The sequence below is a fragment of the Homalodisca vitripennis genome, chromosome 4 (assembly GCF_021130785.1).
Source record: "Homalodisca vitripennis isolate AUS2020 chromosome 4, UT_GWSS_2.1, whole genome shotgun sequence".
Taxonomy (NCBI): domain Eukaryota; kingdom Metazoa; phylum Arthropoda; class Insecta; order Hemiptera; family Cicadellidae; genus Homalodisca; species Homalodisca vitripennis.
The window spans coordinates 25,167,004-25,191,681 of record NC_060210.1 but is presented as its reverse complement, the minus strand read 5'-3'; the positions used below and the strand labels follow the sequence as shown (position 1 = coordinate 25,191,681).

At 34.8% G+C, this 24,678-nt stretch overlaps 1 protein-coding gene across 1 annotated transcript in view; it reads right to left on the bottom strand.

The window, feature by feature from the left end:
* Positions 1–22,980, bottom strand: part of LOC124359060 (uncharacterized protein C2orf42 homolog) — a 50,101-nt gene extending 27,121 nt beyond the window's left edge. Inside the window, 9 exon segments of the mRNA XM_046811466.1 lie at positions 3,958–4,095; positions 7,273–7,437; positions 7,440–7,615; positions 12,736–12,910; positions 14,623–14,805; positions 16,962–17,098; positions 17,100–17,241; positions 18,060–18,236; positions 22,451–22,980. Of these exon segments, the coding sequence (XP_046667422.1) occupies positions 3,958–4,095; positions 7,273–7,437; positions 7,440–7,615; positions 12,736–12,910; positions 14,623–14,805; positions 16,962–17,098; positions 17,100–17,241; positions 18,060–18,236; positions 22,451–22,663 (1,506 nt within the window). The 5' untranslated portion in view covers positions 22,664–22,980.
* Between the last annotated feature and the right edge of the window lie 1,698 nt (positions 22,981–24,678).

The window sequence follows — 24,678 nt, the reverse complement described above, 5'->3', positions numbered from 1 at the left end:
ATTTATTTTTGTTTTATGAGTTTTATGTGCCAATTTTATGTTCCCCGTGTTAGTTGGAATACATGTACCAAGGTTCATATAAAAATACATTTATATATAACTGAGTTTTGAATTTTTTTATAATTTGCTGCAAAATGCTGAAAACCTGCCCCAACATGCACGCTTACTCTTGTTCATGTAAAATATATTTTACTAGTTTTAAGAAATTTAAATCAAGGTAGATTTTACAACTGTTATTTATTTATTATGAACAGACATAAATTAATTACTTTGGGCTTATTTCATTAGGCCTATTATACTAAATCCTTCAGATGAAATAACTGAGTGAGTGTTTTTATCATAAGAATATATTAATGTATTTTCGCGGACAGATTCCGTTATATGCCCCCACGCTTAAACTTTTTTCAATGAACTTAGAACGTTATAAAACGATGTTGTTGAGTAACAGAACTAACATTCCATCAATCAACAAGCATTTCCAGGTATTGCGATCGGTATTGTTGTCGCTGTTATCTTATCTTTCTCGAGAATCCCGATTACGGCAGGCCGCGCGGCATCACATGATTATTTAAGTTTAGGTTAGTTTAGTTAAATTAGCGTTGGGGGCATAATGTTAGTTTTGTTACTCAACTACATCGTGTTATAACGTTCTAAGTTCATTGAAAAAAGTTTAAGCGTTGGGGGCATATAACAGAATCTGACATATTTTCGCTTAAGGGCGATCTGTTTCTTTTACTCATTTCGGCAAACTATACCTTATTCAATAATGAAATTGAACTGAAGTAATATAAGTAGGAAACTTTTAAAACATTAATCAAAATGTCAACACAGCCACAATAGACAGCTAGCAAATTAAAACAACTGAAACGTAAACAAAACGACTGCAGCATGACAACAGGCGGTTCGCGCCACAGGCTTCTAGACATCAGCTACATAAAAATATTGTATACTATATATACAAACTATCACTACGTGAATGAATTATGTCGTACATTTCTTAGGCTTTTAATTTGATACGTTTTACGATATTATACGTCAATATTTAGCAACAGGATTGACCAATATTGGAAAGGCCCGATCTAGTCGGCCCTTGGCAATTTTCGTCAAGACCATCGGGCCGATTACATCGGCCCTTGCCACTATGCGGAAACGTTGCTAGGCCGATTAAATCGCCCCTTGGCACTCAAAAAGGTTTAAGCTCATGAGACATATATTTTATCAGGCAAAGATAAAGACAAGCGGAAAGCTTTTTCATTTAAAACACAATATGATCAAAAGTTTAAAATACTTAGATGTGAAGTAAATGCAGATCATGTAAATAATTCTGACAACCAAAAACCAAAGCAATATAGGATGTGATAAATGGTGAGAGAAAATCAACCAACAAAACATTGTACAGAGATACCTTTTATCAAAGTAAGATAAGAAAATATAAAGGAACCTATTCAAATTGCTACATTATTCAACAACTTTTTTCAATAATAACTGAAGAAGAAACTTTGAAAAGCTCTCAGACTTTCACACAAGTGAGGAACATTCAACTATCAAGCAACTATGATGCTTCTGAATTCTTTTCCTCAATCTACATCAAAACATATAAAAAATAATAGGTTTTATTAACCCTTTGAAACCCCAGGCGACGAAATATCGTCGCGAGAAGATATGCGAAGATCCCCGCGGCGACGATTGTATCGTCGCCAATGAAGTTGCGAGAATCCCCGGGCGACGTAATATCGTCGCCATGGTATATGCGTTTAATACATATTTATTTGAAATCGTAAAATATTTATTTTATGAGTATTATTACATATTTATATGTATTTTATTAAAATACTAATTTTTTTATTTATTTATTTACTAAATTTATTTATTTAGGTAATATCAGTGATTTTTGTGTTGTACGCCTAGAGGTTTTTACAAGTTGCATACTTTTATATAAAAATTCAAAAAAAGTTTATTTTTAGAGATATCAATATAATTTTTTTTTTACATACACAAAAACTAAATTTAGAAAAATAAAAATGTGGGTGCCCATGGTAAAAATATTTCTTATTTTTTAATTAAAAAATCTTTAAAATCAATTTTTTTGCCTAAAAATCTTTATACATATATTTTAAAAATTATGTTAATGCTGTTAAACATTTTTTTTATACTTCAGACTAATCTTTTTCTGTGTATACAATTTCATTCTGGACATTTTGGTGTGTAATACAAGACAATAGCATAAAAAGTAGCAAAAAGTATTAATTTTTTACAAACAGTATTGCAAAAACAGCTGTTTCTGCTCCGGGGATTCTCGGTAGTTTCTTAGGTCAAATGATTTTGGTACGTTTTTTCCACCATCAATATTTTGGTCTGGGGTTCAAAGGGTTAAAGCCAAATCCTCAAGTGGTCTAGATGGGATTCCTTTTAAATGGATAAAACATTGTAAAAGTGAACTGCACATTGCAAATACTTCACTCATAAAAGTCATTTCCCCTCCATAAAAAGGGCAAAAAAAAGGCGACCTAAAACAATTACAGGTCAATTTCTTTGTTGTAATCCATTACTATAAATTCAATGAGAAACTAGTGCTGGTTTCACTCTTGAAACAACTAGAAAGAAATAATCTATTAACAGAGAGCCAGTATGGTTTTAGAAAGGGAAAGTCAACCACTACAGCAATTGTTAGTGCAACATATCCTAGACAGGCAAATATCAGGAGGAGGGCAATATCACTACAAGCATCTTCATAGAATCTTAGTAAGGCCTTCGATTGTCTCAACCATGACCCTTATGTTAGCCAAACTGGAGTCAGTTGGTATTCAAGGCACAGTATTGCAATGGATCAACAGTTACTTGATTGGACGAAGTCAACTGGTTGAAATAAAAACAATCTGATAAAGGGATGACAAGTACCACAAGTTCTCTAACATCCTAACCTGGGACAAGAGGTGTACCTCAGGGGTCTTTTTCTGGGCCCGGTTTTATTTGCATTATTTACATTCCTTCCAGCTTTCATTAATCAATTCAGTCATGCAATAATGTATGCTGATGACACAGTACTTCTCTCTGAAAATAAATGCTTGGAACTGTTAGAAATTAATGCTTACATTGGCGTCAATGTAGTTCTTGAGTACTGCAAAAACAACAATCTTGTTTTCAATGAATAGAAAACCACACCAATGTCATTTGGTAGGAAGAAAGAGGATGTATCTGACATTCCTGGACTACAGTCTGTGACAGAATTTAAGTATCTGGAAGTTGTTATTGATGAAGATCTTTCTTAGCAAAGTCACATTAATATACTTCGCAACAAGTTGAGCAGTGCTTTGTTTGCAGTTAGAAGAACAAAAGCAATCAGTACTGTAGAAGCAACTAGAACAGCATATTATGCCCTCTTTGAAAGCCATATATATTGGATAAGCTGATAAAAACAGACTATAGTGAGAGTGAAAAGCTCCTGTATTATAAATAAGTTGATGTATTTGTAACAACGTGTAAATTCTAGCAGTTAATTGTATAAATAATCTACAGATATCACGTAGTGAGCATAACTTGTTCAGTTACAGCCATTGTAGTATAGTTACAGTACAGTTATCAATGATGCTGTAGAACTTAATCCCTATCTCCGGGAGTTTGTCAACTACATTTTAGAACAACTTACACTCACCTTTAAAAAAAACTTATATATAAGGTGGCTGTTCTATTTATTATGGTATTTTATTACTGTTTATTTTACAGCCATTATGGTTTTTTATAATATTGCATTACTTTGCAATGCTGATCATGTATGGTCTGATTACTATTAATAAATACTACATAAATTAAAATTCACGTCACTTCTAGTACAAGCAAAGTCTTAACCTCAAAAGTATCCTAGTTTCCAATTTAAAACACAATTTAATTGTCTTCAACATTTCTGGAATGGAATGCAAATTGAACTTAATAAACAGTCATAAACTCTGGTTTACTAACTCTGAGAAAGGTTTTGGGCAGTGGATCATTTTTTATGGAAGACAGAAGGTCAGGTGAACTCAGATCAGGCATCACCTCCAGCCCTTGGAGACAAACATCTGGTACATCTGTCTCTGAGATTGTCTCGAACTCTCCAACCTACAGACAATGTTCTATCATTTTTATCACATTTACAACCAAATATATCAAGATATATTTCAATGGTGATCTATTACGTCTGGCTCCTGTGTGCAAGATGGAGTACAAAAAGAAATTTGTTAAATCTATCACTAGATAACGCTATAATTGCTGAGAAGCATCATTTATCTGACTCAAGTGTAGTTTTTTAAACCTTCACCACAAGGATTTGTTGGGAGTTAGTCAGACCACCATCACTGACATCATGAGTCAGCTACCCAAACATTGTCTCACTCCATTTTTTTTATGTTACTATTTGATTTTTTATGTATCATTATGTTCATAGCGATTGCCTAAAAGTGTACTGATGTTATTATACTACACATCGTTATATTGTTTCTGTTTTATTCTGTTGTCTGCCATAATATTGTGCAAGAAGTAATTATATGACAACTGGGTGTCGTGCAAGGATATCAGCACTGCCTTAGTCCTCCGTCTGCACCTTGGTGAGTTGCTGTAGTCACACAGTACAGACAGCTACAGCGTGTTGTTGCATGTCACCTGTCCTGGAGTATTTTATTGTTTTATTTCCAGTGTTTATTGTAGCATTGGAAATATCCACTACACAAATAGACGATTAGCTTTATTGCATGATGACGACACGGACACCGATAATATAAATGACTTAGTGAAATGCAACCAAAATTCTGCAAAACAACATAATTTTAGGTACAAAACAAAACTCTTACACATTAAAATTTAGTAAAATCATAACCGTCTAAAATAATATAAACACCTATTTCATTACTGTTATTTTACAATATTTTACATTATATAAAACAAAATTTTCATAATTAATTAGACTAAATTCAAAAACCCACTCAACTACTTCACTTGTGGCATGCTGCTTTGCACTTATTTCATATCTTAAAACATTTCTACTCATACTATAATCTGTATTGACTAAAACAGAGTTATTTTAAAACATTGTAATGAAAAAGAATACAAAAACTGAGCCGATCTTAACAGTAGTGCACATCAACGTAGTGTAATGTTGAAATGAACAGGTGATATTTCTTCTGTTTCATTTTCAACATCAAACTGAATAAAACAAATAAAATGTTGTAATAATATAAAGAAAATCATTTCTCCTCTATCTAGTGAGATAAATATCTGCTTAAAATAGTTCCAATTACCGATGATAGATTGCGTAGGAATACTGTCTGCACCAAAATCTGGCGTACATATGAGTAGTTGGACTGTCACGTCAATCTACACTGAATGGTGAACTACTTTGAAACCGTACTGAATAAGATTCAGCAACTTCTACATTTAAATGTTACAATTTTTTACAATTATTTTATACCTGAAACTTCAATTGATTATGCACCTGACTGTCACGTCAATCTACACTGAATGGTGAACTACTTTGAAACTGTACTGAAAAAGGTTCAGCAACTTCTACATTTAAATGTTACAATTTGTTACAGTTATTTTATACCTGAAACTTCAATTGATTATGCACCTGACTGTCACGTCAATCTACACTGAATGGTGAACTACTTTGAAACTGTACTGAAAAAGGTTCAGCAACTTCTACATTTAAATGTTACAATTTGTTACAGTTATTTTATACCTGAAACTTCAATTGATTATGCACCTGACTGTCACGTCAATCTACACTGAATGGTGAACTACTTTGAAACTGTACTGAAAAAGGTTCAGCAACTTCTACATTTAAATGTTACAATTTGTTACAGTTATTTTATACCTGAAACTTCAATTGATTATGCACCTGACTGTCACGTCAATCTACACTGAATGGTGAACTACTTTGAAACTGTACTGAAAAAGGTTCAGCAACTTCTACATTTAAATGTTACAATTTGTTACAGTTATTTTATACCTGAAACTTCAATTGATTATGCACCTGACTGTCACGTCAATCTACACTGAATGGTGAACTACTTTGAAACTGTACTGAAAAAGGTTCAGCAACTTCTACATTTAAATGTTACAATTTGTTACAGTTATTTTATACCTGAAACTTCAATTGATTATGCACCTGACTGTCACGTCAATCTACACTGAATGGTGAACTACTTTGAAACTGTACTGAAAAAGGTTCAGCAACTTCTACATTTAAATGTTACAATTTGTTACAGTTATTTTATACCTGAAACTTCAATTGATTATGCACCTGACTGTCACGTCAATCTACACTGAATGGTGAACTACTTTGAAACTGTACTGAAAAAGGTTCAGCAACTTCTACATTTAAATGTTACAATTTGTTACAGTTATTTTATACCTGAAACTTCAATTGATTATGCACCTGACTGTCACGTCAATCTACACTGAATGGTGAACTACTTTGAAACTGTACTGAATAAGGTTCAGCAACTTCTACATTTAAATGTTACAATTTGTTACAGTTATTTTATACCTGAAACTTCAATTGATTATGCACCTGACTGTCACGTCAATCTACACTGAATGGTGAACTACTTTGAAACTGTACTGAAAAAGGTTCAGCAACTTCTACATTTAAATGTTACAATTTGTTACAGTTATTTTATACCTGAAACTTCAATTGATTATGCACCTGACTGTCACGTCAATCTACACTGAATGGTGAACTACTTTGAAACTGTACTGAAAAAGGTTCAGCAACTTCTACATTTAAATGTTACAATTTGTTACAGTTATTTTATACCTGAAACTTCAATTGATTATGCACCTGACTGTCACGTCAATCTACACTGAATGGTGAACTACTTTGAAACTGTACTGAATAAGATTCAGCAACTTCTACATTTAAATGTTACAATTTGTTACAGTTATTTTATACCTGAAACTTCAACTGATTATGCACCTGATGGGATACAAAGAATTCTTAAGCATTACCACTGGGTGGGCTAATCACTAATCACAAACATAACAGCGTGATTAATGAAAGACTAGTATGCTTCCAATCAAGCCATTATCTCCATCTAAGTATTTCTTACTATATAAACATAACTGTATATATGATCGAATGTTAGATATGATGTCTATAAACAACAGGCTAATTGCAGTGATAAGTTCCTAAGAGATCTCTACTATTTATTAGGTCATATAAAAGAAAAAATTAGTAATTAACGCTACAGAGTAATTTAAATCAATTAGAGTACTTTAAATTAAATAACTTCAACTAACTTGTGATATATCCTCAGAGACTGGCTGTGAAGCCATGATAAACTGTTGGAACATGACAGCATCGTCTCGTAACACCTCCACCTCAACCTGCAGGTTACTCTCTGGGTTCCCGAGTACAGCCACCACGTGACGAGATGGATTCTCTCCCTCACTGTCACCACCTGTTATCAACTAATTTGTAACATGTCATCTGTAATTAATTGTGGATCCAAGATTATCTGTTGGAATATGACAGCACCGTCTTGTAACACCTCCACCTCAACCTGCAGCTTCTCTGTACTCTCTGGGTTCCAGAGTACAGCCACCACGTGACGAGGTGGATTCCCTCCCTCACTGTCACCACCTGTTATCAACTAATTTGTAACATGTTATTTGTAATTGTGAATCCATGGTGACCTGTTGGAACATAACAGCATCGTCTCATAACACCTCCACCTCAACCTGCAGGTTACTCTGTCGGTTCCCGAGTACAGCCACCACGTGACGAGATGGATTCCCTCCCTCACTGTCACAACCTGTTACCAACTAGTTTATAACATGTCATCTGTAATTGTGGATCCATGATGAACTGTTGGAACATGACAGTATCGACTCATAACACCTCCACCTCAACCTACAGGTTACTGTCTGGATTCCCAAGTATGGCCAACACGTGACGTGATAGATTCTCTCCCAGGAGTAGATCCAAGGTAGCGTGGTGGAGCTCTGAATTGGCCTCTTTGAGAAAGACGGTCAGTGGTTTATTCAGGAGAGCTAAAACTTGGAGTACTTGGGAGACCTATCACGAGGCTCTTGCACTTACAACCGCAAGTTCCGTACGGCTAAGAGATTAGCCCAGAAGAAACTGCACCTACATCGATAGTGTGCAGAGCTGTGCAAGGCTTCAGAAACTTTTAACAAAAAAACTCGCCGCTTGGTGGTCTCAAAGACGATCAAGGTATATACATTACTGAACCGGAGAGGGTTCTAAAAGTTATGATGGGAACAAACTTTCTGGACTGTATTGTTTATGGCAATGATCAACCATTCGGCAGTGAAGGGAGAGCTACGGGGTGCGCCACCCATTTGCAATGAAGTCTGGCACATTGTGTCATAACCTTCAGAAGGATCGAGTGGGCGATTAACCCTTCAACGCGTTATTTTTTTTTCATGGTCATACTCCCTCCTGCGTTGATTTTTCTGGCGGTTTTTTAGAGATTTTGTGTTTTATAAATAATATAAGCAAATTACCCAAGTTTATAATTATTTTATTATACTTCTATGTTGTTAGTGTTTAAAATTAGCCAAATTAAACAAAATTAACCTACTTTAGGTTAATTTCCCTAAAAGCTAGCTAACCTACAAACCATCCCCAACTCATGTTTATAAAACACAACAAATTGTTCCTGTCAAAACGGGATTTCCTTCTTCAAAACAATATAGTTAGCTTGTAAAACTAATAATAATAACTAAACAAAGGAACGTAAAACACACAAAAATATGTCAGTTGATCATAACCATCACACTAACAATGACTGTAAACAACAACAAACGTAAGCTGACAAACGATCGGCTGCACGGCAATGACGTCGTCTTGAATGCAGCTGATTTCTCAGATATTTTTTCTAAAGATCGATTTTTCGAGATATCGTCTCAATTAATCGAAAGTTTGAATCTTCTCCTTTCGATTGGTATACATTTTTCATTGAAAACATTCGATAGTCGTCTGTTACAGCTACAAAAAATAACCGACTACTCCATGACGTACTCAGTACGGCAAAACGCGATCTCAAGTAAAAGTGTCATGACGTACCTAGTACGGCAAAACGCGTTGAAGGGTTAACTCTTTTAGTCCCTATAAAGCTCCTGGGGGACATGGGGTGAGACCGGTTTGCATGCAGCGGGGGCTGGATATTCTCCTTCCCCAGCTGTGCAGAATTTTCAAGGCCTCCGTGGCCCTCAGGTACATTCCACTGTCCTGGAGAGTGTCCAGAAACAAGTATTTATGCCGAAGCAGGGGAGGGCTAGCCTGGATTGACCCAATTCTTTCAGGCCGATATGTCTGTCCAACTTTCTTCTCAAAACCATGGAGAAGATGGTTGCTAGGTTTGTTTGGGAGGAATCTCTTTTGGAGCGACCTCTACATCCAAATCAGCATGCCAACACTCCAGGAAGGTCATGCGACTCAGCCCTGCACCAATTGGTAAGCTGGATTGAGAAGACGCTGGCAGCAAAGGAGGTAGCCATAGGTATCTTTTTGGATATCGAAGGAGTCTTTGACAATACGGCCACTCAGATGATTATCAATGCGGTCTCCAGACGTGGTATTGATAGTCAAATATGTGACTGGATAAGGGCCTCGCTTATTGACAGGATGGTTGTTACCACCCTCATGGGAGCAAGTGTCAGTGCAAGGACTATGAGGGGCTGTCCACAGGGCAGCGTCCTTTCTCCTCTCCTGTGGAACCTAGTTGTATACGACCTGCTAATGTCTTTGAACAGTAGCGGTGTCTTTGCACAGGGGTACACAGATGATATTGTGATTCTTGTGAGTGGCAAGTTCAACACAACAGTCACGGAACTGACCAATGCTGCTCTAAACATGGTGGGAAATTGGTGTGATGAGGTGGGCCTCAATGTCAACCCCACCAAGGCTGCTGTGGTTGCCTTTAACAGGAGGTGACAGATGGAGGGTATTGGTCCATTTCTACTCAGAGGTTCTTCCATGAGTTGAAGTCCAAGGTCAAGCACCTGGGCGTGATCCTAGATAGAGTTATAAACTGGGGACCTTATCTAGAAAGGGTCATCGCCAGGGGGAAATGGTCATTAATTCAATGCAGACGCGTTATAGGTGGGTCTTGGGGACTTAAGCCGAAGCTTTAATACTGGCTTTATGCTTCCGTAGTCAGACCTGCACTAGTGTATGGAGCTGTTGTCTGGTGGCCAAAAACGGAGGCCAAGATGGCGGTAGCTTGTCTGGCTGGCATCCAAAGGATGGCTTGCCTTGCTATCACTGGTGCTCTTCCTAGTGCACCAGGTGCAGCTCTAGACTGTTGCCTCAACCTCGCGCCCCTGGACATTGTTATTCGGGCTATGGCCAGGAGGAGTGCGTACTGTCTTCAGCAAGTGGGACTCTGATCGGGCTGCAGCAGTGGGCACTGTGGAATTAGCATCCTGATTCAGGAGGATGTTTTGCACATGATCTCTGATCAGATACCACAAAAGTTTACCTTTAACAAACCCTTTAGGTTTGTGATACCTCCTAGCGACGATTGGTCGGAGGGAAGGAAACCTCTTCCACCAGCGGAGCTTGAATGGTTTACAGATGGCTCTAAAACAAAAAGCGACGCAGGCACTGGAATTGTGGGGGTGAGACCATGTAGGGAGCTGGTGGTCCCTATGGATCTGTATCCTACAGTTTTTCAGGTGGAGGTCGCAGCCATTATGGAATGTGCTTGTGAGAATCTTCGTCTGCGATATAGGAGTAAGACGTTCAATATTTTCACAGATAGCCAGGCAGCACTGATGGCGCTGGAGTCTTGTGTGTTAAAATCCAAACTTGACTGGGATTGCTATCAAGTCGTTTCTTCCCTTGCCAGAATCAACAATGTGACTGTTTGTTGGGTTCCTGATCATAAGTAAATCCCTGGGAATGAAAGAGCTGATGCCCTGGCCAAACGGGTCTCAGCGTTAATTATTACAGGCCCTCAACTGTTCTGTAGTATTCCAAGGTGTGAATCCTTTGGGGCTGTCTCGAAATGAGTTCACGCTGAACATATAAGAAGGTGGAGGTTGCATCCGGGCATGAGAATGAGCAGAATGGTTCTACAGTCGCCTTCCTCCAGAGTGGTGTCTGATCTTCTCTCACTAAATATATCAATGTCTTCTTGGGTTATCGGTCTGATCACGGGACTTGGTCACCTGAGGAAGCATCTTCACAGAGTCGGCATCCTTCAGGAGGAACTGCTCTGTAGAATGTGTGACGAGCAGGATGAAACTGCTCTTTGATTGTCCTTCAATAACAAGGGGAGTGGTATGCCATATTTGGTAGTTTGGACAAGGGTGGTGAATTTCCACAGGAGGTCCTGAAAGGTTGTTTTCAGCGGTTTGTGGAACTGCTGAAATCATAGACGGGTAGGCCTCATGGTGTGCTTCCGGAGTGCTTGAGGCTTAAGTGCATGGCAGTAGGCCGCCCCATAGAAGAAGAAGAAGAACTATTAACATGTATGTAATTGACTATTGGATTTCTTGAAGTTATGCAATAAAGAATTTGATTCATTGAATCATCATTGTGAGAAGTCATCTGTAACAGGCTCTGAAGCCATGTTTATATTAAAAAGACACTCTCCTCTTGCAACCCTCCACCTCCAGCTCCACCTACAGCTCGGGTATAAAATCAAATCAAATTTATTTCTGAACTTACAAACATACATAGTACACTTACATACACGAAATTAGCATGTAATCGATTGCTAAATTTGCAATGACTCTTGTGATCCACAAGCTTTGAAATAATTTGTTTACATCCATTTGGGAGAAAAATGGGTGGAGAATATTCTTTATAATAATATCGACTTACATTATCAATTTCAAAAATAAATTGTAAAAACAGAAATAAAACTAGTTTTGTAGTAAATTTTATAGAGGGCATATTATTAGTGTGAATTATTTATTGAAACATTTAAAAACAGTAATTTTTCTTGACATAATTATGTTATTTAATGAATGAGAAGTAATCTTTGACAGATAACATATGACACATAAGGATCCTCTGACTGCTCCTGCTTTCTCACTCCCTTATTCCTACAAACCTCTGTTACTCTGTTACCATAACCTGTAAGTAGTAGAAATTTGGATGATAAATCAGCATCAGGTAATACTCCTACATGCTCAGAAACAACAGACTCACTTGTAACAAAAGATGATATTAATGTCATATGGACTATGTAATTCCAATTTTAAAACGTAAATTCACATCAAGGTTAACTGGTGCATATTATAATCCAATCATGACTTCAAGGAACTATTTATTGAACAATAGTTATCATGTTCTATATTATTTTATCAGCATTTTTTAATTATAAAATTTTGCAGTCCAAGTCAAGATTGATCCTAATTTTGTTTTGTGAAATCAAGGTTTGAAGTGTATCTATGATTTTGGCCATTTAATAGAACACACTGCCACCTAATGACACAAAACTTATTTCTACTGTTAATTATGTAATTACTTTAGTTACAATGGGAGGTTTATGCAGAAGTTTTTGGTTTTACAGAAGTAAAGGTTAAACTGTAAAGAGAAAAATTATTTCTTCACATGAAGGATTGCAAACAAATTATTTGTATTATAACGGCAATACCACATCAGATATAAAAATAATCAAGTGTTATCAATAGACAAAAATCTATGTATAAGTCATCAACCATACAACTCCAGGTTGTGATCTACTTGAGAGATTATACAATCTGACGTAGGCTCACACGTACCAGACAGTTGCTCCTGTAGATTCAATACAATCTCCTGTGATCGTTCTTGGTCGACAAAAGCAGCAAATTCCTCACTGAGCTTCTCGTCACCAGCAAATGCGGCCACACAAGCGTAGTAATGCAGACACCTGCGGTCGTGAATCACATCATCAGAACGATTACGTGACCCCTGGCCCTGTCAACATCAAATACTTTAATTATAAACATATACTTATATATTATCAATTATAAATAACTTTATGTCTTAAACACTAGTCAGTGATATTTCAAGCACTATAACATATCATTATGTAAATCAGATATCCTAATATTTCTTAACAGCACACATTTTAATACCTTTACAAACTAATAACTCTATCTACCACTCTATTCATACCTGATTTCATTTTTAGAAAAAGTGGAATTGAATTTGTGTCCAATGTAATTAAATGTCTGTCATTGAAACTGACACAATTTTGCTTATTTAGACTCTGCAAATACATTTGGCTTATGAAGTTATGGAGCTATATTTAAATTTAAATTAAATAGGATACAAATACAACAAAAAAGGTGTATTTCTATTATTTTGGACCTTGATTGGAATGATACAGTCAAAAACTAATGTTCTAGTTTGGGTGTCATGACAGTTTATAGTCATTGCAATGTCTTTTTAGTCATGACAATTTGTTTTTGCTGTATTGTTTAGGGTAAGAACATATTAGTCAATACACAATTATTGTACAATCCTTAGTCACAATATATAATTGTTATTTTACTGCAAATGATTAACACCATTCATGAAATTTTTATATACTAACAGGAATAAAGAATATTTCAATTCAATTAGATAAAAAAAGCAGAATTCAAATTCAAAAAATGTATTATTGCAAAAATCCTCTAAATTTTCTTAGGGATTTGTCTGACAAGCAAATCATCTTGATAGCTGACCAAAAAAAATCCTCATAGACTGAATCAGACACAAAGAGAGAATAGTCCTTGATTAACCCTTTCCTTACTGCCTTTGGTCAATGCTTATGCAACTGTTACAATTTGCAATTGAAACTGGCTGAAGATCTGTTTTTCAACCACACGTGTAGAGAACCAAGATCATTTTATGAATGAGTATGTGATTGTACAGTACCATCTTTGTTTTTTGTTTTTATTTTTTTCACTACAAACACAAAAACTTTAAGTTTTGCTGCATTAGTTACTTTTTGAAATATCCCTCACTACTATATTTATTTTATGACTCTTCATGACTTTTTGTGTTTTTATGACTGGGACATACCCTTCAACCACTAATATAACTTCCAAGTTATCACAAAAGAGTTTGTAGGAGACCAGGCTGCTTGCAAAGACACAGTTGCTTATCAATTATCCATCAGTATTGCATCAAAGCATATGCTCTTATATATTTTGAGAACGTACAGATCCCCTACAGCTAACACACAGTGTGGGATAAATACAATATTACTCACATTCGACCTGGATGTTGTAAGAACATAAATTAAAGAAGATTTCTCAGAGTTTCTTTGTTAACCACCCGATCTACACCCTGGAAGAATTCATGAGCCATGACACATTCTATTCAATATTCTTAGTTTAACTCATAATTGAACATTTGTACGCCTCTACACTGTATCTTATTATTGTATTTGAAACATTACTGTACTTGACATTTATTTAATAAAGAATTTGACTATTTAAGAGCAGCCATGCTCATACTCAGTTAATTTACCTTGGGAAACCACTAAACATAAAACTTTGATCTCTAAAAAACCAACATTTGACCAAAAGATTAAAAGCTAATCAATACATCTTATAAAAAATTGAAAATGCGGTTACATTAAAAATAGTTATAACTGTAACAATTCACTTTAAAACATTCACACTTATATGGTCACCAACCTTGAAGGTCGGGCAGCTGCAGAAGAAGTGGCTCTGGCAGTCTTTGCTCTTGGCAGGAGAGAATGTGACATGCAGAAAGCCTAGAGGGTGTTTGGAGGTCACCTTACACTTGACTACCATGATAGTCTTAGAGACTCTCTGTACCAGAGGTCCCAGCGCCACCACTGTCAGTTGCCAGATGGACTGTCACAACACCAGATGTGCATCATATGCTGAATAAAACCCTGATATCTTGCATTCGTATATCGAACCAAACTCACACAAGATCAAGCAAAAATAATTTGTTATAAGAACAAATTGCCTTATTCAATTAAGTTATTAGTTACTAATGTTTTGAGTTACCTACCAAAAACATATTCAAATATGAAGTGATTTTCTTCAAAATAAATTCCAATATTACAATGAAAAAGTGTAATTGAATAGTATTTGTATACAATAAACTCAATTATAATTAACTTTTTTAACACTTTCCACTCTATTTAGTTATACAATTGGATGTAAAATCAACCAATGGCCTGGACCTTGACCTCTCAGATTTTGATAATTTTTTATATAGAAGTTGTACCTACCAAGATTAGTTAATATGCAACATTTTACATTTTTCTGACTTTTGGTTTTCAAGTGATATGCTTTTAAAAATCCACAAAAAGGCAGTTTTTGGCCTTAAATTAAAGAGGAATTAAAATAGAAAAGAATGCAAAAATTTGAACACTAGCTTCAATAGTCTTTAAGCTACATTACTTATAAAATATTAAGATACAACCGAAACTGCCTTTTTGTGGATTTTTTAAAAGCTTATCACTCAAAAACCAAAAAGCAGAAAAATGTAAAATGTTGCATTTTAACTAGTTTTGGTTGGTACAGCTTTCATACAAAAAGTAAACAAAATATGAGAGGTAAAGTTCCAACATTATTTTTTTAATTGGTTGATTTTACATGGAATAACCCAATTAACTGTTTTCCGTTCTATTCATAAGTAGTGTGCCTAAACTGTTAAAAACAAATAATAATTACAATATAAATTACAAAGAAGGAGTACTTTCTTGTGAATAAAAGAGTATGTAACATGATGGAGGTAAGTATGAAAACTATATTTTTTTAAATATATCTTGCAAAGATGCCAAAAATGCCTTGCCAATATAAAGGTTCACCAATGCCAGTTCTAGGGTTAATACATACACTTTTTCAGTATTTATTACTAAGAAATTTTTATTCAACTAATCTTAAAATTTAATCAAGGTGTCTCATAGTTTAATACCACATACGAATTTAACTACAAATAAAAGGCTAGTATCTACTGAAAATAGAACTGTTTTGCTCTTTATGTAGATTTAGAATAGAAGTGGTCCCAAAATGGAGTCTTGAGGAGCACTACAATTACATGCCTGACAACCTGACTGAACAGACAAATATTTTTTAATGGATTTGTTCATATGACACATCACCTTATACCTATTTTCTAAGTAGGGTTTGAACCAATTTAATTCCATATTCCTTAGAATACAACATTGTAGCTTCTTAACCCTTCGCACACCGCTAATGAATTCCATAATTTTCCTTTAACGTCAAAACATCTATAAAATGTTTTCTTTTAGTTCAAAGCTAACTTTTATTAGTATGCTATAAGAGGTAAACACAAAAATATATACAAGACATTGCTTGATAAGCCATGATTTTACCTCACTCTTTTCTAGATACATAAATCGCTTCTATCGAATGCTAAGTGTGTATAAGGTTCAAAAATTGGAAAGTAAATCAACAAGTCAGGTAAATCGATCCTCTGTCTTCTGAACTTAGTCTTCTCTCACCTGCACTAATGCAATCCATTAATATTGGTGAAGTATCATCACTCAGTTAGTGTTCATTTTAATTGTAAGTTCTGCAGATCCCATTTCAAATAGTCTTAACACATTTGAAATATTTTATTTCACATTAATAATATAATAACAGATCACTAATAGATTGTTAATTCAGTGCATACTATTTTGTTTGATAATGATATACCTAAATACATTATTTATAGTTTTCACTTATCAATGTTGACCCAAATCTAAAGTTCCCTCCCAGTGTAGTCATTTAGAATTATTGTTGATGTAAATCTGTTATAAAAGAGAATTATCAATGTCTATCTTCACTCCCATTTATACCATGTGACACAGTATTAGACATTAAGTCTAACCACTCTCAACTTCAAAAATTAAATTAAAACAATTAATTGTTACTGAAGATCACCAATATAACTTTAAATCTAACCAATTAATAACTATTTCATGTGATTTAAGTTCTTTCCAAGTGGAGAGTGAAGGAACAAAAAGTATATTGTGAATGATTCAATTTACCTGTTTAATGTAAGCTGGTATATTGAGGGAGAAAAGGACAGCATTGTTGATGATGAGTGGTAGGGCAGAGGCAAAGCATCTGGTAGCAGCCTGGATATGCTGGCAGGCAGTCACAGGCTGCAACTCTCTCTCCTGCAGATTGTGTTACAAGTTTAATGTAAGCTGGTATATTGAGGGAGAAAAGGACAGCATTGTTGATGATGAGTGGTAGGGCAGAGGCAAAGCATCTGGTAGCAGCCTGGATATGCTGGCAGGCAGTCACAGGCTGCAACTCTCTCTCCTGCAGATTGTGTTACAAGTTTAATGTAAGCTGGTATATTGAGAGAGAAAAGTACAGCATTCTTGATGATGAGTGGTAGGGCAGAGGTTAAGCATTTGGTAGCAGCCTGGATATGCTGGCAGGCAGTCACAGGCTGCAACTCTCTCTCCTGCAGATTGTGTTACAAGTTTAATGTAAGCTGGTATATTGAGAGAGAAAAGGACAGCATTGTTGAAGATGAGTGGTAGGGCAGAGGCAAAGCATCTGGTAGCAGCCAGGATGTGCTGGCAGGCAGTCATGAGCTGCAACTCTCTCTCTCCTGCAGATTGTGTAACAGGTTAACGAGTAGCCATTCACTAAATACTACAATGTTAGGTCATATTTCCTACGTTTACGAGCAGGGGTAGGTTTCTTAACTAAACTTAAAGTTTTCTAGTTCACACTGTGCCAATACATTGCTTACTGAATTAACTTTTTGAAATATTTCAGCCTTACTGTGGCCTTACTGTGCCTTACGGTCATTAACCTCAATGGATGTTAACTCAAAACTGTTGGCTTGAGGCGCCCTCTTCAAGTAATAAGGAACACAGTCCCTAGAGGAGGTGATGGCTGGGCTATTAGGGGTTTTAGTGGGTGCAGAATATATTACAATGCATTAACAATTTCTCTACCATGACAAAAAAATTCATCACACTAAATGTAACATATAAATATAAGAAGGTCAATTTGAAAACTGTATGTTAATTTATTGATTTCATATGGATCTGCAAGTTTCATCAGATATAAAAATGATTAAGTACTTAGACAAAATAACAGTGTAATTGACTTTTATTACTTACATGGCACTTCAAAATATTTGTGTTGAATATTCTCTGGCAATTCTCGACAAAACAGACTGCCGAAGGTTCATTGATGAGAGTGTCAGTGGGCCTCGTACACAGAGAGTTTGAGACTAACGGCAGCTGTACGAATCCTCGATAATCTGGTCCCTTATCTCTGACCCTCACAGAAAATACCTACAAAATTAAATCTTTCTTATTCTCTGACTACATTCAAAAATGCGTTCAGTTTTAATGCCACAATATTAATTAATTTATCAAAGAAAACATTAGATATTTGCTCACCTATCTTTGTAGCTTTAAAAGTATAATTTTTTACTTAATGTACATTTTTTACGGGTTTTTTCAGCTGTCTTGTCTTTAATCCCTTGACTGCTACATCCAAGTTTAAATAGGGACTCCCTTACGTGTGTTTAAACATTAATGTTACCTGCCTGGTTATACAACACATGACAGTTGTACGTAACTAGTATGTCTAGTAGCGTTTCTTTGAACTACATCGAACATGCAGTAGTGCTGATTGATTGCTATACACTTTAATGGCTATCTTAGGAAACATTATGGTACGTGTTGAGTTTTCATTACAGTAAAAAACAGTGTAATTAAAATAAAACATTGTCGCTCATTGTGAGTTTCACAAATTATGAATGTGCGTGAGTATTGTGTTCTATATTTAGATTAGTGGTAACTGTCTACATCTAAATTTAATGTTTCATGTAATGACTGTACCAAGAATATGTCAGATAATCTGATCCTTCATTCCCCAAACGATTTAGTGAACTCCTTCCCAAACCAAAACTGTTGACACAGCAATCCAAGTTTTCAGAACACCTGCTTGACAAAAACCATGGTGCCAACAGTCAGTCGTATTGACAACTAAAGAGAAGTACAAAAATGTAAAAAAGGCCCTATAATGAATGTCTAGAAAATCACGAGAGTTACAAAGCAACAAAAGAATTGCCAGGTAATAATCTAAATGAAACATTAAAATTCCGCTCAAAAAACAAGTTGGATTGATGGAGGAAAAGTACTTAACCTTATTTAATTAATAGTAGTAAGTGATGTTTATACTTGTCAATATACCAGTATTGTTTTAAGTGCACTTTAACCCTTATAGCACAGCATACGGGCGTATCTGTATTTTCTTATTATAGTTTATTGTGTACATTATAAATTAAGAATATGCTAAGAATGTGTAGAAATTGGTAATGTATTTATTTTATGACTATAGGGAAGCAAATTGGATTGATTGCCACATGAAAAATCAATTAAGAACCAGTGCTATTCTTTAATAGACATTTCATCTTATGATGCAAGGCATGGCATGTAAATATAACTCTACGGCACACCAACGTATACGATACATCTACGTGTAAAGCAGGTAAAGCTTTTAAAAAATTTGTTTGTTTAATATTTTTTCTTCCAAGAAATAGAAAAAAAATTTATCTTTGGTAAAAACAGGATTTTTTAACATCTAAATGCATGTTAATTTAACAGAGGCTAAATTCTTCAGCACTTTAGGATTAAAGTATACACTATTATTATTGTGTGAGAATGGATAGTAACTACATTGTTTTCTTTCAATTCTTAATAGGAATTGAAATTCCTAGTGTAATTCAAACTAGTGACCATTGTCCTATTATAACAGAATAATATGGTTAGATGAGTTTCTAGTACTTTTAGCTCTTAAGCATTCATGATCATCCTTTTAACATTTTTAATATTTTACTGATTAGTACTATTTCAAGGAATGTTTTTCAATCAGTGGAACCTCGCACTCATAGCCAGGTTCATTTAAAAAAACCAACCGAATAACTAATGTAGACCATTTAATAAGGTCTACCCAAAAAGAACTTAAACTCTGTCTTCATCTTCCTGTATTATACTCTGTTAAGCACCTATTTAACTATAGGCCTAGTGTGTATAATTCCTGTGTTGTGTTAATTACTGGATGAAAAAGTCTGGCTTCATGTCATTCTTTGAAATCCTTCGAAAATCAGATTCAAATTCTATTTCAGAATATCCATAAATGTTGTTATAAAAAATTTCTTTTATATGAATAGGATGGAATGATTTGGATCTATCTGGATTGTCAGAATCCGAATCACATCAAGCTCTAAGCATGATGTATATCTATGCATCCACTTTATTATAAGTATTAACCTGTACTTAGTTTTTTTCTATAGACCCTGGCTCATGTTTTCTCAGTTTGTTACTCTCCTTCAATTTTTTTCATCTTATATCAATTCTTTTCTGCATTTATGCTGTCTAAATCTTGCATTTTCTTTTTCTGTAGATGCCTTGTTTATTTTTCACTGGTTATCAACAAAAATGAGTTTCTGGTAGCTTAGTTTACATAAACAATAACATACACACATAATAAATTTGGAAAAATATGTATATTTTCATCAATTGTAACTTATTAACTATTAGAAAATAAGGGTAAGGTACGATAAGCGGACCCGGTTTTTTATATTGAAATTGGCAAACAATATTACTTAATTATAACCAATATACTTAATCGATTCCGATTAATTATTTTGAACAATTAACTTAAATAATCTATATCAACAGCTGTTAACACCAAATATATACTCATAATGTACCGGTAATATTTCAATTTTATATAAGTAACATTTGATTATTAAAAATGGCAGTCAATTTTAGAAAACAACACGACATTGCTTTGAAAGATGATAAGACATGTTTTTCGTAACTTCAACACGTTGGACTCATATCAAAAAGCCTATTATGTGAAATTTGTGGGAAAGAAACATAGGCTATGTAAATGTGAGAAGAGCAAATATAGTCGTCTTCAGTTTTCCTAATTTTGGTTATAATAGTAATTTGTTTGATCACTGTAAATATTAAATTCATATTTTAGGATAATTTAAAACATATGATTGTTAATGAGGAATATAGATACTTTATATCAATTGATAGTCTAGGATTTGAGATGCGAATACTAGGTATCGATGATTACATTACTTGATATAAAAAAGCACCGAAGGCACCGATAACAACTACTGTAACTAATTTGTGCTCGAAATTTAAGAAAAACATTGTTCATTTGGATCAAAACTCTGCTCATTTCAGTATTATTTTTCATTTACGTTAACTTCCGGTTATCGAGTTGAGACGAGTGCCTCCGGCCATCAGCGCAGGCTTCGGCAGCACCTTGCCCCACGCTGATGACAATGAAAGAAAAACATCCCTCGAGATAGTACCTAGATCAGTAAAATATCAAATTCTAGAGGGCAAACTTTGGTGCGTTTCAAAACGTTGTTTTCGTACAAAAAACGTTTTAACATTTCCTGATCTTCACTGGAAACCGTAAAACTAAGTAACGTGTTCTCACACCCGTCACATAAAAAAGGATTATTGGAGGAACCACTAGCCATAACGGTACTGTCACAACTGGCCTTCCACAAGCCACTGTTATTGCGTGAACTTTGAACTTTCTTATCGCTCAGCAACCTGTATGACGGCCTCGCGGGCCTTGAATTATATGTTTCTTGCTTTCTGAGAACATCCTTATGACCATAGTAAAATATGAAAAAGTTTGGGGTTGACTAAGTAATTGCTCAGAATTACCATGGCAAATGTCCGGAAAAATAATGTTTCCTTCACAATCCTTCCATCGTCAAAAATAACCTTCAAGTTCATGCTTGATTACTTCACTAGAGGATAAGTAGGGGGTAGGGTCCAATAAGCGGACCCGGTTTTTTATATCGAAGAATATAATCATCGATACCTAATATTCGCATATCGAATCATAGACTATCAATCGATATAAAAGTAATAACAATCATATGTTTAAATTAAAATGTGAATTTAATGATAACAAATAATAAATGAACATAACCAAAATCAGGGAAACTCATAACTTTAACTAAATGAAACAGAACGAAAACGTTTTTACTAAAGTTGTGTCCACCATTACCTTCTTTTTTTGCATCTGAAGACGACCATGTTAGCTCCTCTGACAGTTACATTTGTTACCTTTCCACAAATATCACATAATGGATTCTTAGGTACTAACCCAACATCCTGAAGCCAAAAAAACATATTTTATCGTCTTTTAAAGCAATTTCGTGAAGCTTCCTAAGATTGACGGCCATTTTAATACACAATGTTACGTGAAATTAAAAATATTACCTTGTATTATTTGAAAGTGTTTACAGCTGTTCATATAGATTATTTAAGTTGTTAAAAATAATTCATCAGTATCGATTGATAATATCGATGGTTATGATTAAGTAATATCGTTTGCCAATTTCGATATAAAAAAACCGGGTCCGCTTATTGGACCGTACCCTAAGTAGGTAGTAACTACTTATTAGGCCTAATTAAAATAATCAAACACTAGACCTAAATTAGGCTAGACTCACCTGTGTTGTTGTTCCTGTAATAAGCTTGCAAACTTCAGTGGTGTTTTTCCTTTTATCTCCAGCTTCTTTGAAAACTTGATCACAAGCCTTATTCTTACACATAATACCTCTAATGCCATTTAAAGTCCCGCACTTTGGACATTTTCGAACACCTCTCAAAGTTGACCTTCCTAGATCTGACAGCAGGGCTTTCAATCTATCTTCATTAGGCATTCTCAGAGCTACAAATTACAAAAAAGATTAAAAAATATTGTTTAAAAACTGTAAGTAAGGTTTATGTTTTTCATAATACACACAAGACTTGTTAATTTATGAAATAGGCTATATCCAAAACCTAGAAACGGCAGAAAATTTGTCTACCTGAGCCTCAGTACTTTAATAAGAAATAAATGAGTACAATATAGGCTTATCCTACAACCTTTTTCAATTTCACAGGCACAAAATAATTCTAATCACCTTAACCTAACACAAAAAAACAATAAAATAATAGCGTAACCTAACAATCTGCAGAGCCTAAATAATGTATTATTTATTTACCATACAAATATTTTCTATTTCCACCCACTAAAACAACAGCTGTTTGTCATGGAACAAAGTTTACTAGTTCTTTTTCTCTTTTTTTGGGTTTGAAATGTATACTATGAAGTCTCACGAATTTTAACTTCTAAATTTTAATTTATAACTTACCAGTTAAGTTACATTTTTTGCACTGCAACCTCTATTAGATAAGTAATTTAAAAAGAAAACCTTTATTTTCATACCATTTAAATTTAAATATCTTATATTTGTAATTTAAAATATGTATTTGTGTATATGTAAGAAACTTCAAAATCTGTTCCCAGAGATGGTAATGATCCGTTTGAGGAAGGGTTGGTAAAATATACCCCAGTACACCCTATAGGTACATTGATTGAATTTATTTTTCAACGCCACCACTACGTACTTGTATTTTTACAGTTAGGACTATCTTTTTGGACTTTAGGACTATCTAATGACATATGATGTAATTGTAAAAGTGTGTAAATCTTAACCTAATTTACGTAATTATGAAGTATCGGTTTTATTACTTATTACTATTCACGGGATCTTATTTAATTAGGTTGCACTTGTTTGTACTAATTTATGAAAAAATGTTGAAATGTCTATGAACGTTTACAAACAGTTTATTTGTTATTTCTCTATTTATATATCTTTTGTAATTCTATCTATCAGTCTATCTGAAATTTCATATCACTAGCACATTTAGTCATTTTATCAGCAACCTCATTTCTCTTGAGATTTATGTGTCCAGGCACTTATTGTAACTGAGAACTCAAAATTCTTTATTATACACAGTTTTCAACTTTACAATAGCGTCATTAGGATCGGTGTTCACACAAACGCGCATTCACATACATATACACGTATATACATTACAAAGTATAATAACTATTACTATTTTAAAATATACAAGTCATAAAATATTTTACTTTTAGGTGGGCGTGATAGTGCGGTTTGAATATTCCTGAACGCTGTCTGGGCAACTATTCAAAAGAAGAGTGTAACGCATTTTCAAAAGCTTTTACGGTACTTCCGGCCTTGATGGATTCAGGCAGTGCATTAAAAAGCTTGATGCCGCTGGTAAGAAGATGCCGATCGAGGAAACTTGTGCAATGCATAGGAATTTTGATGTTGTTGTACCAATACCTAAGATTGTATTGGTGAAAGTGTTTTCGCACAAAGGTTAAACCACTCTCAAAATGTAAATGGAAGGAAAAGTAAGAGTATTGGAATCCTTAAAGATTAGCCTGCAGGATGACCGGCGAGGTTTCCCGAATGTTGCTCTCAACGCCCTCTATTGAAGTTTGAATATTAGCCTAGTGCGTTCACATTCGAATCCCCAAATCACAGCATGAGACAGGTCTGGGTATATCAACCCATAGTATGCGGCCAAAGTTATGCGAATGTCCGCATATTTGGATAAGGCACGAATTGAAAATATTCCCGAACTCAATTTCTTGCATACTAATTTATCCCAGAACTTTAGGAGGTTGTCAATATAAACCCCAAGAAACTTTGAGATCTCACATAGTGACATCTCCATCTCTCACAGTTTCAATCTTGCCTGCTCCGATAGTTTGTATCTGCTGGTGATACAAAAATATAGTACTTGAGTTTTTGCTTCACTCAGCAATAGCAGATTTCTTTTAAACCAATTGATTTAATTACTGGTTTCTCAGAGGACCAGG